The sequence below is a fragment of the Perna viridis genome, chromosome 6 (genome assembly GCF_037379345.1).
Source record: "Perna viridis isolate PV_CMFRI_1.1 ecotype Kerala chromosome 6, ASM3737934v1, whole genome shotgun sequence".
NCBI classification, from domain to species: domain Eukaryota; kingdom Metazoa; phylum Mollusca; class Bivalvia; order Mytilida; family Mytilidae; genus Perna; species Perna viridis.
In genome coordinates, this window is record NC_142450.1 from 30607198 (window position 1) to 30624375 (window position 17178).

General features: G+C 31.3%; 1 protein-coding gene across 2 annotated transcripts; it reads right to left on the reverse strand.

Moving 5' to 3' along the window:
- Window positions 1-1665: 1665 nt before the first annotated feature.
- On the reverse strand, window positions 1666-17105 carry LOC148614515 (DEP domain-containing protein 7-like). Of its 2 annotated transcripts, none has more exons than XM_088588636.1 (7): window positions 10278-10343; window positions 5386-5585; window positions 4691-4905; window positions 4089-4291; window positions 3056-3576; window positions 2589-2790; window positions 1666-2237 (listed from the first exon to the last, which is right to left on the reverse strand). In XM_088588636.1, exons 2-7 carry the CDS (start codon window positions 5506-5508, stop codon window positions 2038-2040), a joined length of 1464 nt encoding a protein of 487 aa, XP_088444762.1. In that variant the 5' UTR covers window positions 5509-5585; window positions 10278-10343; the 3' UTR covers window positions 1666-2037. The 2 variants fall into 2 exon arrangements, with proteins under 2 accessions (XP_088444762.1, XP_088444761.1); XM_088588635.1 differs by lacking the exon at window positions 10278-10343 and adding an exon at window positions 16969-17105 and having other exon boundaries at window positions 1887-2237.
- Between the last annotated feature and the right edge of the window lie 73 nt (window positions 17106-17178).

A 17178-nucleotide genomic window follows, 5' to 3' on the forward strand; every position in this document is an offset into this window, starting at 1 on the left:
CACATTGAACATATCAGTTCTCATGGTGCAAATGGATACATCGTAACGACCCATTATTTCATGACGACAACCATAAAACTTTTGTAGTGATGACTTCAATCTTGTAGCAATTCTGTTCCAGAAGCCTAATTGTAAGAAGTCCAGTGCAATAAATCAAGCTCTGGCATAGCATATGAGTTGTGATATGAAAACTTCATACGTAAGTGCTGAAGGGATGTTGCCACAGATGAAAGGAAAGTTGACCATACAGAATGATGTCATTGCATTTGTCGTATAGTTTGGTCAATAGTTTTCCTTTACCATCGATCTGGAAGCGTAGGTCAAGATATGAGGCTGACCACAGTGTCTGTAGTATCCTTTTTCTCAAGTTCTTTAGGGTAGATATGATATATAAAATCTGCAAAACTATGATTGTTTAATGATTTTATGTCATCCACTTAGCGGAAACTTAGATTAAAGGATTTAGCTAAACGATGTTCCTTCTTTTGGATCAGACCAGCTAAAAAAATGTTTAAAAAAGCTATAAATAGAAACCTTGATTTTTACACACCTGCAGATTCTATTCATGTGAATATCTTATGTGAAGTCTATCAACTACAATATTAATGGAATTTGTGAATGATTTGAAGTTCCCGTTTATAGTCCCATGCAACCCAACTACATTGATAGGTCTTTGCTGCATACTCAAAAATGGTATGTACAAGCTCCACTTAATATATCTCAGGGTTGTTAAATTTAATACTTCACTGATGCAGTATTAACAGCTACTAGATGAACAATTATAAAGTTGATTTATAATAGAATTCACTTGATCCTGCGAAATCTGCCATACTCCTTGATAGCTTTCTATTCAGCTGTTTATTTAGCACAAAAATAAAGTTTTGAATATTGAGGTATTTCAGCCCATATTGAACTCGCACTCAAAATTCTCATTTTGAAATAGTGTGTGAGATGGCTTATCAAAGAATAACTTCCATTCATATTGGATTCTGACAATGTTTTTAGTTTCACTTACCACTTCTAATGTTATCATTACTTTACATGTTAAAAAAGTAATTTTCAAAGTTTCACTGAATTCCGAGGACAAATGATGTATTAAAGTTGCATACCATTGTGAAGCTTGGAAAATAAGGCTTTCAAGGAAGTGGTTAGTGAGACCTTAGTACCTAAGGTAGGATTATCCCTTGTATTGGCCTTCAAGGACATTTCCCTACCGATAAAATTTCCTAAAAAAGTGACTATAAGTAGTTGTGGTTCCAAGATGCATATAGTTTCAATAAGATGGATATGTTCTTACACATAGATTTTATATATAACTTTGCAGAAAAAGTCTAGCACTCAATCTTATTGGGATGTTAGAATTAAGGGTGAAACTTAATCAAAGTTTGTTTTTGCCTTTTCAATTTTATGAAATGATAAACTTAAATATGGCTATTTTTGTATGGTGCCAATGATTATGGTAACTTTGAATATTTTTAATGATTGATTGATTGTTGGATTGAACACGCAGTAATATTTCAGCTATATCCAGGCGGTCATTATATTTTCAAAGAGATATCTTTGCATGACAAAGCTTTAATCTGAATGTTTTTTAACATGTGTGTAATCCCAATGTTATCATGGTGTCTATGGTCTTCTTTTAATACTATGGCACTAAAAACAAACTTTCAAATTAAGTAAATGTTTATTCATTCCATATCATAACTGATATGACAAAGTTACATTTACATCAATATATACAAACATGTTGCTTGGCAACATCTGACATGTCATTAAATAGAACATTTGGCACTTAATAATATATGCATCAAAATAACTTGATTATAAAGGGAGACAATTCAATCAAAAATATCTCGAAGAATTAGTACAATGTATTTACAAGTTTTTTATGTACAAATTACATAGATATTTGAACAAATGAATAAATTAATGTCAGTGAGACAATTTATACAATTATTGCACTATTTGAGGTCTTTACCCGAAAGTTCATGACACATGTAGTCCATGACTAGAAGGTTCATACAGATAAGTTCATGTTCACAACATGCTGCTAAAGTGTCTGTTGTAGAGATCAGGGTGATGCTTCTGAAACTGACGCAGATGTGTCTTCTTGTCTTTCAAAGACATGCTAGTGTCATCAAGGATACTGTTCATCATCTGGACAAGGGCATTGCTAGTACAGACCTTGGACTGTTTCTGGTATTCATCAACACTGACCTGAGTACAGTAGGTGTTGTCTGAAAAAAAAAAGGAAGCAAAAACTTCATGTTGATGCCATAAATGTTGTATACAGTTAAATTTTATATCTATTGTTATGTTAATCTCCTACAATTTTAAATATAACTATTTTACTAAATTATAAACTCAAAGATTGATTGTTACACAAAAGTCATTATTCATCACTTCATAATTCAGATTTAACAGCTATTTGCAGGATGAGGATGCAAAATTATAGATAAAGTTTCTTTTCTATTTCAACATTTTTGTTTAAAAAAAGAATGATTACTACAAGTGTTAAAGATTCTTCCTCTAACTTTTGATATTGAACTAGCAAAGTCTATCATATTGTATAAACTAAGGATAATTACCTCTAACTGGTGAAACCTCGCCAGTCTTTAGATCATCAATTCTGGAATTGACACGGTCACGGATCTCCTTTGGGATAGTGAAGATCTCTTTGACATGGTGAACCATGAAGAGGATCAGGATCCGGGCAAGCTTGTTGGCAACAACTTTGTGCTTCAGAATGGCGTCGGTGAAGGTGATAAGCATAAGGGTCTCGTTGTTTTCCTGAAAAAAATATTGAAATTCTAGTTAGCTTACATCATATTATAAATGATGGTCTGTGTTAATAGAGGGAAATTATAAGGTTAAAACAATCATATCAGAAACCTCCTAAATGTTTCAAACTTCTAATTTTACACAATATCACTTCTCAACTATTTATTCAATTCAAATCCCTAAAACCAATCCCAAAACCCAGAATATCACAGAAACATTCAAGCCATTCCTTCAATCTGTACAAGAAAGAACTCTCAAAATTTAAGTTTCATACCTTAGCGTCAATCTGGATTGGTTCCATGGAAGCAGCAGCCATAAACTTGAGAAGACGGTGAAGTTCTTCACGGGTGTCAAGAGGTAACAGGATCATGTCAAGGCGTAGGGCATCAATAGCAATGTCGTCTTTCTGTTGGAGCACTAGGTTGAGTACAGCAAGGTGAAGGTCGATGAAGCTCTCTGGTAAAAGTGGAGTATGGACAGTGGAGTAGTGTTCACTGAGAGCATGGAATGACTGGATCTTAGAGGCAGGTGTGGCTTCACGGACAAAGTCTTTTTCCAGCACAATGATACCATTAGGTAAACACTCTATACAGTTGAGGGCAGTCTGCATAAATGGGTCCTTGACACCTGACAATGGAATGTTCCAGTGCTTTGCAACAACGTTGGAGATGATGAGGTTTGTACGAACTGCTTTCTTGACTGACTTGTCATTGGTAAGAAGGCCATCCAGGAAAGGTAGGTCTACAATGGTTAGAAGCTGGCAAAGGGCAACCTCTTTCCATAGCTCGTCAAGGGCTGGAATAGAAAGAAAAACTTGTATACAACCTGATTTAAAAGTTGTGGTTAATGACATGCATGTAATTAACTTTATATTGGCTTGCTTGATAATATAAACAAACCTTGGCATAACATCAAAATTCAAGTTTTTATATCAACTAAAATTTAAAAATCACCATTTCGAGAACTGTTTAACTTAATAATCAAACATACAAGAAATACAGCAAGGAATCAAATAGAAATCAACACATGAAACTTTTAATGTTCTGATTTGTAAGCATAGCAATAATTCATCAGGAACATTCTTTCATCAAATTATTTTCTGTCACTTAAATAATTCAGTCAAAATCATAATAACTACATCAGCACATGTATTTCTACTACACTGTGTGTTTTCACAATCAAAATGTATGTTTAAGGATTTTTTCCTTTTCAAATTGTTTCCCAAAATCAAACACTACTGCTAAATATTGTCTTTATGACATTTACTCCAATAAAACATTATAAATGATTTATAAAAAATGACAAACCTTCTTTGGAAACATCACATGATTTGACTTTAAGTCTACTGCGCTCTATCAGTGATGTGTCAGCTTTCAGGGAACTACGGCTGCGGTTGCGTAGTGACATCTGGAGGTCAACGATTTCTTGGAGTACTTGGCCCTGCTTGTTGACTGCTATTGGGTTACAGATGACATCATCTACAAGATCTGGTTCAAAGTCTGGGTTGATCCTGTAATAAAAAACAAATATCAATATGCAAAGTTAAATCTATGACTTAATTCTTAATTCACTGTTAATTATTGGTTTTTTTTAATTATCAGACATCGCTAGCATTATAATGCAGCTGATATGCATTTATAAAAGTTTAAGTGCCTATTCATGCCTTCATTGAAAAATAATGATTAAATCAATTACAGTCTTCAAAGATGCTTTTAATTTCTTGTTACTGACTTAAGCAATGTGATGGCACTATATATTATCAATATGCCTTTAACAATTGATGTAAACAGAAACATCTTAGGAAGAATCTTATCCTGCAGATCTCTTTGCTTCTCTATGATGATGTTTTCCTCTAGTTGTGGTTGAATCTATCTCAAATGATTTTTTTCTTAAGTTATGTAACACTTACCTCAAACTGATATCTTTACGTCTAGAGTCCTCCATAATGGAGCACTCCTGGTCTTCATCGGATGACTCAGCAATGGTGGAACTGTTTTCACTTTCGGTGTCAGAACCAATAAACCTGTAGAACTTGTGCTGGCTATCGTCAAATGACTTCTTGATCTCGCTATTACGGCTGCTGACAGGTGAAAACACCTGGCGATCCATTAAGGACTGGCATAACTGTAAAGAAAAATATCATTTTTTTATAATTTTTTCTATATACTGTTCAAAAGATATCAAATGTATACTTTAACATTAAAAGGCCAAGTTTAAAATTGTAGTTTGCTAAATCTAAACGTTGCAATAACATAACTGCCAGACACTTATTATTGTTGTTTTTTTTTCAATGTAACTATCACATATAAGAGACTGATGTGTTTATAGTAAATGCTTATTGTTGAAAACAATGAACAGTAATAATATGCATAAATATAAATAAGTTTCAATACTTAAAGTGTGACTCTATGCCAGATATCATTCCAATAATAAATGTCATTTTTTCCTCATGAAATTCACTTTAAAAATGTACATTGATATACATGTGTGCTTAACTTTCAACTCATTTATTTAATTAATCAATAAACTTAAGCAAACTTTAAAGTAGATCTAAATCTGTAATGACATATTTTCTCTACCATTTTTCAGAATTATTGATCATACCTTTATAGCCTTTTCTCTAGAGAGGTCAGAACTGAAGGTATTCTTCTCACTAAGGAGATAGGTAAGGACTACATCTACAGCATCTTGACCTGTAAAGCAGTTCTCATAAGTCTTCATCTTCATGCGTCGTCGTTTCAGCTCGACGCGTGATTTGAGGTGCTCGATGATCTCATTCCATATCTGGGTAGCCCGGAAAGGACCTACAAAATAAAAAATGACATATGAGTTAAGAACTAATAAAGCACTCTAATGGAAATATTCTTTACTATTGAAATTTCACAAGTGACATAAAAGAATCTAGTACAAAAAATGATCACCAAAAAATAGTTAATCTTTCCAGTGTGTATTATAACCATCATCATTTTTTTCCCAAAAAAATAAATCTTTCAATTTACTTAATTACCTCTCCAAGTAGAATTTATGAGACCTGGAACATTGAGAGACACTGTTCCCAGAGTTCTAGTCATGACTAACTAATTAAATATTCAACTGATGTGTACAAAATTCTAACTACTACTCTTTCACAAGTGAAAGTGGTTCATTGAATGTCTAGACTAAGCAAGTCACACCTATTTATACCTCAAGTGAGTAAATCTTCATAATTTCTACTTTGTGTTTATAGCAAAAACAACATCTGAACACAATATCTCTTACTCCTTGAGTAGTCTCTTCTTAGTATAAACACTTAGATGATGGGAGCTTGGGTGGGCAGACAGTTGTTTTCACAACTTTTTATTAAATGAGATTAAACCTTTTTGGAAAGTGTGCCTAAGTTGATTGGTCAAACTAGCTTTAATTAATTCTAAGTGTTTTGATAGGTAAATTGAAATACTAGCTTACTAATCAATGAAGGGAATGAGACTCAATTTCTCATAATAAATCCTCAACCTGAGCTTCAAAAAAAAAAATCTTATAAGATCAAGAAGTCATAATATAGAAATACAAAAAGAAAAGTTAATTATATTATGCTTTTTCTCAAAATAACAATTTATGTCCACTTTGTAGAAATGACATTGCTGATCTGATTTTCAACAAAACTTATTACAAGTAAAAAAACCTACGATTTTATGATTTATGAGTTCTAACAAAGTGAAATCTTTTTTATTCTTTTAATAAAGTGAAAATAATTGATGGTTTTTTCCAGAAATATTGTTTTAGTTTTGTTATATATTTAAATATTTTTCATGTTGTAGGATAAAATGACATTTATCAATTAAATTACTTCACATGATGTATATAAAACTTAGAATTCTACCTTTGAAAAAACTCACTTTTTTGTCTGTTATACATACATACTAGAAATTCAAGTTTAGATCACAGCAAAACAATTTTCAGATGGAGCTATTGATGCAAACTTCTAAAGATCTCATCGACATTTGTCAATTTATAGCAGATAATTAAACAGCAATATATGCATCATGGATTTACCTTTTTTTATTTTTAAATTATTTATATCTTATGTTAGCATTATCTCTATACCTCTGTAATTGTGGTATGTGAAAAATAAAGTCTTTTTCGTTTTCATTAAAAAAAAAACATCAACAGAAAGAATAAACATAAAGGTTTATTCTGGGCTTTCTTTTGTGTTATGTTCAATGAAACAGAATATACATAAAGAGTTACACTTAATAATTATGTTAAGCTGAACTGTGTCTCGAACACTTTTATATTTTTTGTATGAAATGTCATTATCTAATTAAATGATTTTTTATTCTTAACAATTTAAAAATTAAAATTTTGTTATTTCATTCAATGCAAGTATCAATTAGAATTTTTTTTATAATAAAACTCTGTCACAGAATAATGAAACATATAACAAAAATAAAGTTAAGATTACCTTGCAAAACTGACTGTACCATGATTAACTTCTGGTCACAAAAAACCTAATCAACATACAATTCTGGAATTTCTCTAACAAATGATACAACCTGAGTTACCCTTATATATAAATCCCCTAACACAGGAAGAATAAGTCACATGACATATAAAAATATTACAAATGTGTGAAAAGTAATGTTTATAGGGTCATTTTTGCACCTCTTAACAATAGTTGTATATTGGGACATGGATGTGCCACTGTTTTTATGACAATTAACAGTTATCTAAACAATGACCTATATCCTGTTGTAACAACAAAGACAATACCTGTGTGTATTGTACAGGTGTGAAATCCCATGCCCCTACATGATAATTACCTGCATATTGTAATTTGCAAAGGTGTCATGTAATTAAACATGTCCATATAGCTACAGAATTTCAATTAATTCCTCAGGACAAATATATTTAATGAAACAATTTGAAAAATTTCAGTTATACTAACATTTCTTTGTAAAATAAAACAAAACATAAAATAAATCAGTTTTTTCTTGCCATTAAGAAACTGGCATAATACAAAAATAGTATTACAATACCAATTCTTATTTTTTCATCATGATGTGTGAAATTATTCACTGTGGGAAGTGATATCAAAACACTCAATTCTAATTCATCATATTACATTCATAGATTTATATATATTAAAAAATCTGATCATGGCCCTGAATATAATTGTCTTAGTCTCTCATAAACTTCAGAACATTTCAGTCATTTGTAAGAACATATGTCCTGTGACTTTCTGTCCGTTTACCTACAATAAGCTATCAGTAGATTCAATATAAATTCACTGAGAAACTTGTAATTATAATACTTAAAAAAAAACAATGATTTCACTATTTACCAAAATGTAATGATTCAGTGTATCATAACTTGTCAAGCCTCTATAGGCTGATTAAAATGTCTAAAATGATTTAAAGTGTTATTTGCAAGTGAATTGAAAATATGAATGTAGGATAAAAAGTCACAGGAAAAAAAGTCACAATACATGGAAAGAAGTATTATATTCAAATCTGAATTATCATCTTAATACTTCTATTTTCTAATTTTATTAAATCTATCACATTTTGTTCACTTTTTTTTTCATGGGTATACCTTTTCAAGATACTTTATTTAATTGGAAAGAAATATATAGCAGCTGAAAAACGAGTATTCTGAACAATTATGCTCCTTACCATGAAATGCCATGAAAAAGTTTTGGAAATGAAACGATACAAATTATGCTGAATTAAACATTAAAACATGCAAGAAAATATGTTAAAAATGTCACAATAAATCAGTGTTTTACTCACATTTTATACCAGAAGTAAATCTATGTTCATAGCAAAAGTTTTGAGTAAATCATACCAAGTCAGAGTACTAATATTATTGTGACTTAATTTTCTGTGATTTTTTTTCTGAGACTTTTTTTCCGTTTACTGAAAATATCATCATGCAAGAAAGAACTTCAAGTTTTTGAGCACACTTGTACATGTATGTAAAAACATATGATACACATGTACATAATTTTTAATGGAGTTGAGCAACTAAACAAGCACTGGTTCAGCCCACAAAGTGATTTTCCTGAACCATAGAAATACCCAAGAATACCTCAAAATATACATTTAAACCTCCAAATATATTAAAATACGTTTTATTTGATGAAAGATAATTTTTTTATGCATTTTTTAATTTTCGACTAACACCCAGAATTTTTCAATGTGACCAGTAACACAATGCTAACTATGCATGATAATCGATATGTTTTCTTTGATGTATGTTGACTCAGATCATAGTTTTGTATCAATAAATAGAAGTATTCAAGATAATGTTTGCAATTAAATAAATAAAAGTTTAGCGCTGGCCATTGCGCTGTGTATCCTTTGATGTCATGGTCAGGTCTTCAATGTACGGATGAGTGGTGATAATTATGACGGTAATTTCTGTGACTGATTTTATAGTTATCTATAATTATTTTCTATTGAAAACTTCTTGTTAAAAAATAATTGTTTACACAATGATTTGTGGCAAGTTTTAGTAAGAATTAATGATTTACTCACAGCCAATACATTCTCAATGTAGAATACATGCAATACTGTTAGATCAAATATTCAGCAAAATTAACTCAAAATTAACATTAAAAAATATTGAAAATGTATAAATAAGATATACTAAATTTTGACAGCATTTGCAAAACAGGGCCCTACAAGTGGACAAATCCAGAAACCTTGGAAAAAGTAGTAAAGAAACCATGACAAGTTTATAAAGAGATGGTGACTGAAGACAAAGTAAATACGCAGAAGAACATGCAACAGCTTTGTGACCTCAAGAACTACAAGAATTACAAATCAACACCAATAGTGATCTGTCATATTGTCAATCCATATCTTGTAACTCACCAGTTTTTAATACTTAAAAAAAAATTCCATTCTAATATATCACGTTTCAATAAAAAAGTATATATTTTCTACAATCACTATGATTACTCTATAGGGTTAGGAGTATTTTTGGGTATTTCTATGGACCCTGAATTTCTCTCTTGAAACAAGTGAAAACTGAAGTTGGATTAACTCCCTTATTACACACACTTATTAACTCAATCACATAAAAGTTCGTTGAATGGTTCAAGAGTTGTGCTTACAAGCAATAGAACAGATAAACTTTTCTCTATTCTCTATTCCCTACCAGTGCACTTGGTGCATGCTCTCAATTTTCAATCATCTCAGCATTCAGGAATCTGGAATGGATTCCTCTGAAAATGCATTTATATTCATGTTCCCTATCACCTATATACAATCCAAAAACTATCAGCATCAAGTCCACCTTACAAGTGGAGTCAAAATTTTAAACAATATCAGGCGATTTTCAGAACTGCTCATTGTCTAAGCTAATAAGCATTTAATAACACTGAACAGGAAATACTTATATTTACTCTTCCAGAAAAAATTTAAACAGATGGTTTGAAAATTATGAATCATCTGCATTTTTATAAGCTTAAATATTTGATTTAAATTTGAATAAACTTCATCCATGTTAATTACTTTCTAGCCTGTTCCTACACTTAACTTCAACACCTTAACCCACTTCCTTATAAATATGGCTGATACAAATGAAAATCAAGGGAGATAATTATACATTTTAAATAATAAACCAACTGAAACTAAATACAAATGAAATACCATTAAAACACGATAAAAAAAAAAAAAAAAAAAAAATGAAGTCTGAGTATCAAATGGACTGTAGACCTTACTTCTTGTATTTACAAAAAGAAGAAAAACAGCAATGGTTTGTCTTTCTTTTAATCTTGAGTAGCGTAAACAATTAATAACAATGCTATTTCATAATCTATTACCCTCAAGTATTGCAGCGTAAACCCACCCAAAGTTGTTTTCATCCAATAATCTATCCAACAATTGAAAACAATTCTTATTTTTCAATTTAAACACATCAGAAAACTAAACAATGAAATAAAAGTAATTGTTTTTCTAATATGAAATCAATATTTTTTTTTACCAAGAATCAATTATGTCCTTTTCATCCATCGTTAGTGCATTTGTAATTTACATGCATGGTTTAAAGTGTATTAGGGATATCAGTAAAGTAGTTCCATAGAAAGAATGTGGAAAATGGACAAATTTGCTTGATAACTCTAAACTATTCAGAAATTCACAAAAATAAAAACATTTGTATATGTACTGTAAATGGTCAAACGTGAAGTTGTGACAGCAACAATTTTTATGAAATGAAAAAACTAATTATTAATTTTCTAAACTGCCAAAAATGATAGCCGCAAATATATTTTAAAGAATCCACAAAAATCAGCATGTTTAAAACAGTTAAATACATGTACATATTTGATATACATGTATTTTTTACCAATTTAATTATAGTAAACACGTCCTCTCCTCTTTTGTGGAATGAATCCCGTTAGAATCCTTAAAATTTAGAATATGGGAATATTCTCAGATCCAGTAGGATCTTGAAGGTGGTAAAAGTATTAGCCAAGCAATTCAGCTACTGAATATATTTTGACTAAGTTCTCAATAAGGTATTCACAAGGCTGAATTTCAAGCAATGGACTTTCTACTATAACAGTATCTCCACAGGTAGTCACCATGGAGATCCACAAGTTCAATACAAAAGTCATTAATGACTCCTATCATTATCTAGTTGCTATCCTTCCTTTTCCCTTGTCCAATTGATGGACTTGATTGGTGATTTCTTTTAAACTTGTTTGACCAAAACCCAAGTTACATATCTTTCTCTTCTATAGTCGTATGAAACTTGAAAGAAAATTTCTGTTAGACCAGATGTGAATTATGAGATGGTTCTATTTATTTTGCCAAGGTTGTTTTAGTTGTTATTCTTTACTAGTACATGTAGACAGAAACAATAACCAGTGATACACAATTTCCATCCCTCGCTCAGTAAAATGTGCTAAATAGCCTTATAAAGCAAGAGTTATTAACATTAAATCTTTAATCAGCCATATCCTTTTTTTTTTAATAGGAGGACATGAAGAGGTATAGAAACATAATTTTTTACATCCAGCAAAAAAGTTAACAAGTACATATACCCAAAATTTATTAAACCCATATCATGTCCGCATGTCCTAAAAGCACCCTCCTAAAGAAACAATTGCCTTTGATGAGTTACCACAAAAATCCTTGGTGAAATACCACAGGACCTTTTTCGTAATAATTTGGCCCAGGGTTAGGTGTCTCATCAGTGTCTTCTAGCTATTCCAACATTTTGAAATTACATATTCTACCTATTCCAACATGCAGAGAACAATAGATGTTGTTATAGCCTAATATGTTAGTAATTAATTAGTTTTACAGGTAAAATTTACCTGAGAATTAAATATGAAAAATTACTGTTTATAAATTTTCCTACAAAATAAATTTTGAGTGACTATGAATTAAATTCTAATAATATAAGAAAATGAGGAATATGTTTTATTAAAATAAAAATTATATTAAACTTTTTAAAACTATTTTAACTTTCTACCATTTAACATGCCAATAATTGACAATGCCAAGACTTCAAAACCAGGAACTCACACCAGTCCAGTATGCTGATGCCGCATCTTACTTGTTACACATTGACTGAAATTTACTATGTTTTATTTGTGTTTCAACAGTATATTTGTGCTTTTTGTCTTGAATTAACTTTTGCAATATTGCAGTATGATTTTAGTAATTTGTTTATATTTGTGCTTCTTTCTGATCAAAGAATTTTGTTGGTGCTAAATAATTTAGTTGTTCAATATGTTGTTTATATATAATCAAATGTACAAAATAAAAAAATGAATTTATTTAGTTTTAATTTCTTTTTCTCATGTTCAAATCATTTATTCCATGAAGATACCAGGAGGCATGATTCAGACAAAGCCATCACAAATATAACAGAATACAACAATACAATATCAGTCAAAATCAGTTTTTATAGCACAGTTTCCCAATAAACATTAAAAAAATCAAAAGTAACTGTACTGAAGTAAGCAAAGGATACATTTACAAAACATATTAATTCCAACATTCTTACAAAAAATCACCTTTTTACCTGTAATTAACATCACCAATTAAATAATGTTTTTACAAGCTAATCCGATTGTTTGTCCAATGTTTACACAATAATTCCACCTATTCCAACATGAAATTTTTGTGTTTTTAACTTAAATTTCAAAATGTAGGAATAGGTGGAATGAACTGTCTCATCAAGGAGACAACCAAGCAACTATAAAAAAAATCTCTCAAGATCGCATAGCTCTTTGGACCACATGGGCTGGAAACCTTAACAATAAACAGATATATATATATATATATATATATATGTATGTATATAAATGTACATGTAGTGTTGTGTATTAGTTTTGCAATTTTTAGAAAGTACTGTTATCAGTATTATTAAGTCAAACTTATATCATAAACAAGATGAACTTTCTCATAGTATCATGCAATTATTAACACAGGTACATAGATGTATGGCACTGACCACCAGTAGGTTTTGTTTATTTACTCATCTAACTATTAGATTAAAGAGAAGTAATTTTATAGCCATTACAAATTAGTTAAGCTGACACTACATGTTTACATCATATGAAATGTTATTACTAGATTAAGGTTTGGTTATAGGATGGGAGAATATTGTGGGAGGAGTTAGTAGTTTTGAGAATGAAAATAAGATCAGATCAAGAGAGAGTGAGAACAAGCTTTAACATCACAGCAATTAACATCTATATTGTATAAGAACATCAAAATTAATCTAATAAAAGTGAACTTTATTTTTTGAACTTAGTACTGTTGCAGCAAAAAGGGTGATGATGACAAAACATATAATACAGTACAAAAACCTCTTGTAAAGTTATTTTCATTCATGTTCATTACTTTACAGTAGCTTGTAAAATAAGGCGTTCACTATTAACATTTTTGAGGTGGGAAGCACATACATGTTTGTGTCCATTGCTGGCAGGCCATTAAACGACACATAGTCAACAGGTCGGGAAAGAAATTTGTGTCAAATTATATGAATTTGTGTTTTTTAATAAAAAATAATCATAAAATTTTGTTTTCAAAAAGCTGTTTTATACTTAGGTCAGTAATTTTTTCTGAACTTGGTGTCAATAATTGTGCAAAAATCGCAGGCCATAAATGATGTTTTCAGTCTTTTCTTGCCTAGTACTTGGGAAAATAAATGGCACAGGTAAAGCATGTAAAAAGCTATAGAGAAATACAGTGAACCTCTCCTGAACCTAATATTTGACAGGCTATATGCAACCATTGAATATAAACAAGAGAAATCCTCCTGATAGTGATTCCTTACATGTACTTCACTAGCTATATGCAGCATTTATTGATAAGAACATGAACCAGACATAGTTGCAAAGCATGATTGAAAATAGTGAGAAGACTTTGGACGACCACTGCAATGGAGGAAAGAAAAACCTGACAGACACCGGAATAGTGTAGGGATGTGAAATAATTAACTCTTTTATTCTCAAAATGCCATACGGTAAAAGTTACTGAGTGTTTCATGGACGACTGAATTTCAGAAATGCCTCATCAAACTTCTTGCCTTCCTGAATTATTTATGTGTTTAGTCATTAAACAGTGACAGACTCTCATTAATTTGATTGGTTCCTCATTTATTCACTCTTACAATGTTTGTAAGACAGCATATCTCAGAATACAGTTCCTTTTTTTAAAGACTAAATTCAAGTTACTGAGTATAATTAATTTAAAAAAAACATCACGACTCCTCTTGCACAATGTCTTCAATCAAATTTCAAGCTATCTTACAGCACTTTCATTAGAAACGGGCTGGAGCCAAATTTGCATGCTTTAAACACCAGTCTGGCCAGTTCAAGTGGAAAAAATGACATATTATTCAATTAAGAAATGATTTGTGGTTTTCAAATTTTTATTAGAAAATAACAAAAACACTGTCTTCGTTAAGTCATAGTTAAGTAAATCTGTACAATTCTACAATTAATTAAAGGTTGATAAAATCCTGTGTTTTACAATGGGCATACCTATTAACCCTACCTTTTTTGGGTCAATCTCCCTCTTTGAGAAAGTCTCCCAATTGGTAAACACAAATCTCCCTCTTCCAAAAATGTCTCCCCCCCCAAAAAAAATCTCCCTCTTTGCCGAAATATTGCACAAATTATGTTCTAAATACATGTAGCTTATTAAATTGATATTAATATAATGTTTATGTAACATAATAATCATTGAAGAACAATCAACAAATAATTAATCCTTTATGACCTAATTACTCAAATTTTGATAAGAAACCCCTGGTAGATTATCATTGATTTTAAACAATGTATCTTTGTCTTATCTTAGAACTTAGATTTGTAGCAAAATTATTGTCACACTTTATTTCCCTCTTAAAAAAGCTGAAGAGAGAGAGATCTCCTTTGAGCATTCAAAAGGTTAACTAGCTGAATGACCTGTAAATGGCGAGAAAAGCCAGATTTAGATTATTTGACGATACAGATACAGAATGGCATAATTGAAATAAACATGGTCATGCCACTGATACAAAGATTTGTATGGACATGGATTTTCATAGTAAGGAACAAGGGACTTAATATCATCATCATCATCCTCATCTTCCTGTACGGAAGTAGACTCCACAAGGAGTGTGGAACCTTTGGGAACTTGCCGCGCTATATACATAAAAATGGGGGTCGGATTTTTAACGTTAAAAGACAAGTTTGCAATTCATTACATAAGTGTTAAAATATATAACATAAAAGTAAAACATATTTACATTATGTACAGTGTTGGAGTTATTTTATTTTATTATTTAGCTAGACAACGTCCTTCAAATGTTAACGTGGATATACCACTTTTGAAGGACTCTATGGAAGGTGACATACAAATAGTTTCTTGGAGATTATTCCAATCTGTTATAGTGTTTGGGTAGAAGGAATACTTATAGAATTCTTTGTTAGTATAAACTTGCCTAAATTCATGTTGGCCTCTAGTGCACCTATCTGATTGTATGAGCATATCATTTGTAAATTCCACTAACCCTCCTTTATCTTATAAAGTAAAACAAGCCTGGCTTTTGTTCTGCGAGACTGAAGACTTAGACTCTCTTATTTGTGTAGTCATTGAAGACATACCTTGCGGCTTTTCTCGGAGTCTGCTCAAGTTGGGCAATTTGGTTTTGTTTATATGGATCCCAAACCGGCGAGTACTCTACGATCGGACGCACAAGTGATGTGTACATAAGGCTTTTAACCTTACATATGCAGTGTTTCATATTTCTACGTACAAAGCCTATGGTTTTATTGGCTTTCGCCATTATATTGTTAATATGTGGACCCCAGTTGAGTTCACTACATAAAGTGACACCTAGATATTTGCTCTCTGGTACAGTCTCAAGTATGTGGTTATGCAGTTTATATTGAAATGAATATGGTTGAGTTTTTTTAAGAAATATTTATGACATAGCATTTTTCTTGATTAAATATCATTTGCCATTCTGATTCCCACAGTTCAAGATTTGTGAGATCCTTTTGTTATTCATTAGATTCACTGATTTTATTTGTTATCCTGTATAATGAACAGTCGTCAGCAAAAAGACAAGCTTTACTGGATACATGCTCTGGCAGATTGTTAATAAATAATAAAAATAGGGTAGGGCTCAATACGGTACCCTGTGGGACACCTGAATCTACAGATAATTTAGAAGATTGAATGCCATTTAAAATGACCTGTTGTTGTCTGTTTGATAAAAAATCTTTTATCCAATTAAGATTATTTCTAATTCCATAATAGTTTAGTTTGTTTATTAATCTTTCATGTGGCACTTTGTGAAAGGTTTGAGAAATGTAAAAGAACTGCATTTACTAATACTAGGCTGCCTTCTGATAATGATTTGGCTATGTCCTGAACACAAGTTATTAGTTGCATTCGCACGAGCGTTTACTTTTATATTAATATTTCGGCAGGGGGGCTAACCCCCCCCACCACAACTCCCTAATGGGGTTTTGCTCCTCGACCCCTTGTTTGGCTTTTGGCCCTAGCTGCGAAACCTAGCTCTATTTTTTTTGTATTTTCTTTACGTTAGATTCTAGATCGCAAAATCAAAAAAAAAAGATCAAGAGCTACGATTTTGCAGCTACTTTGGCCCTTCAACTTGAAATCCCTGGAAAACCCCTAGCCCTGCTAACAGCTGCATGTAAGAACACGTCTACCCGTAGCCAACTCCTACCAATATGAGCTTTGGATGCTCTCCATGGTATAGATCTTTGGAAACCAGTGAATCGGGGACTGTCTAACAGACTGTCGTCATTTGTGGCCATGCTGTTGTTTTGAATTTCGTGCCTAAATTTCCCACAATACAAGAAAAATCAACTTCCGGTATCAACATTAACACAAAAGGCTTCATGCAAATCGAAAAACATATTTTGAGCACGAAGGT

Excerpts from the sequence above, each read along its gene's own strand:
- LOC148614515 (XM_088588635.1), bottom strand. The coding sequence starts at position 17,059 with ATGGCCACAAATGACGACAGTCTGTTAGACAGTCCCCGATTCACTGGT. Across the intron at positions 2,791-3,055 it reads CAATCCAGATTGACGCTAAG|GAAAACAACGAGACCCTTAT; the intron begins GTATGAAACTTA and ends TATTTTTTTCAG. Across the intron at positions 2,238-2,588 it reads CGAGGTTTCACCAGTTAGAG|ACAACACCTACTGTACTCAG; the intron begins GTAATTATCCTT and ends TTTTTTTTTCAG.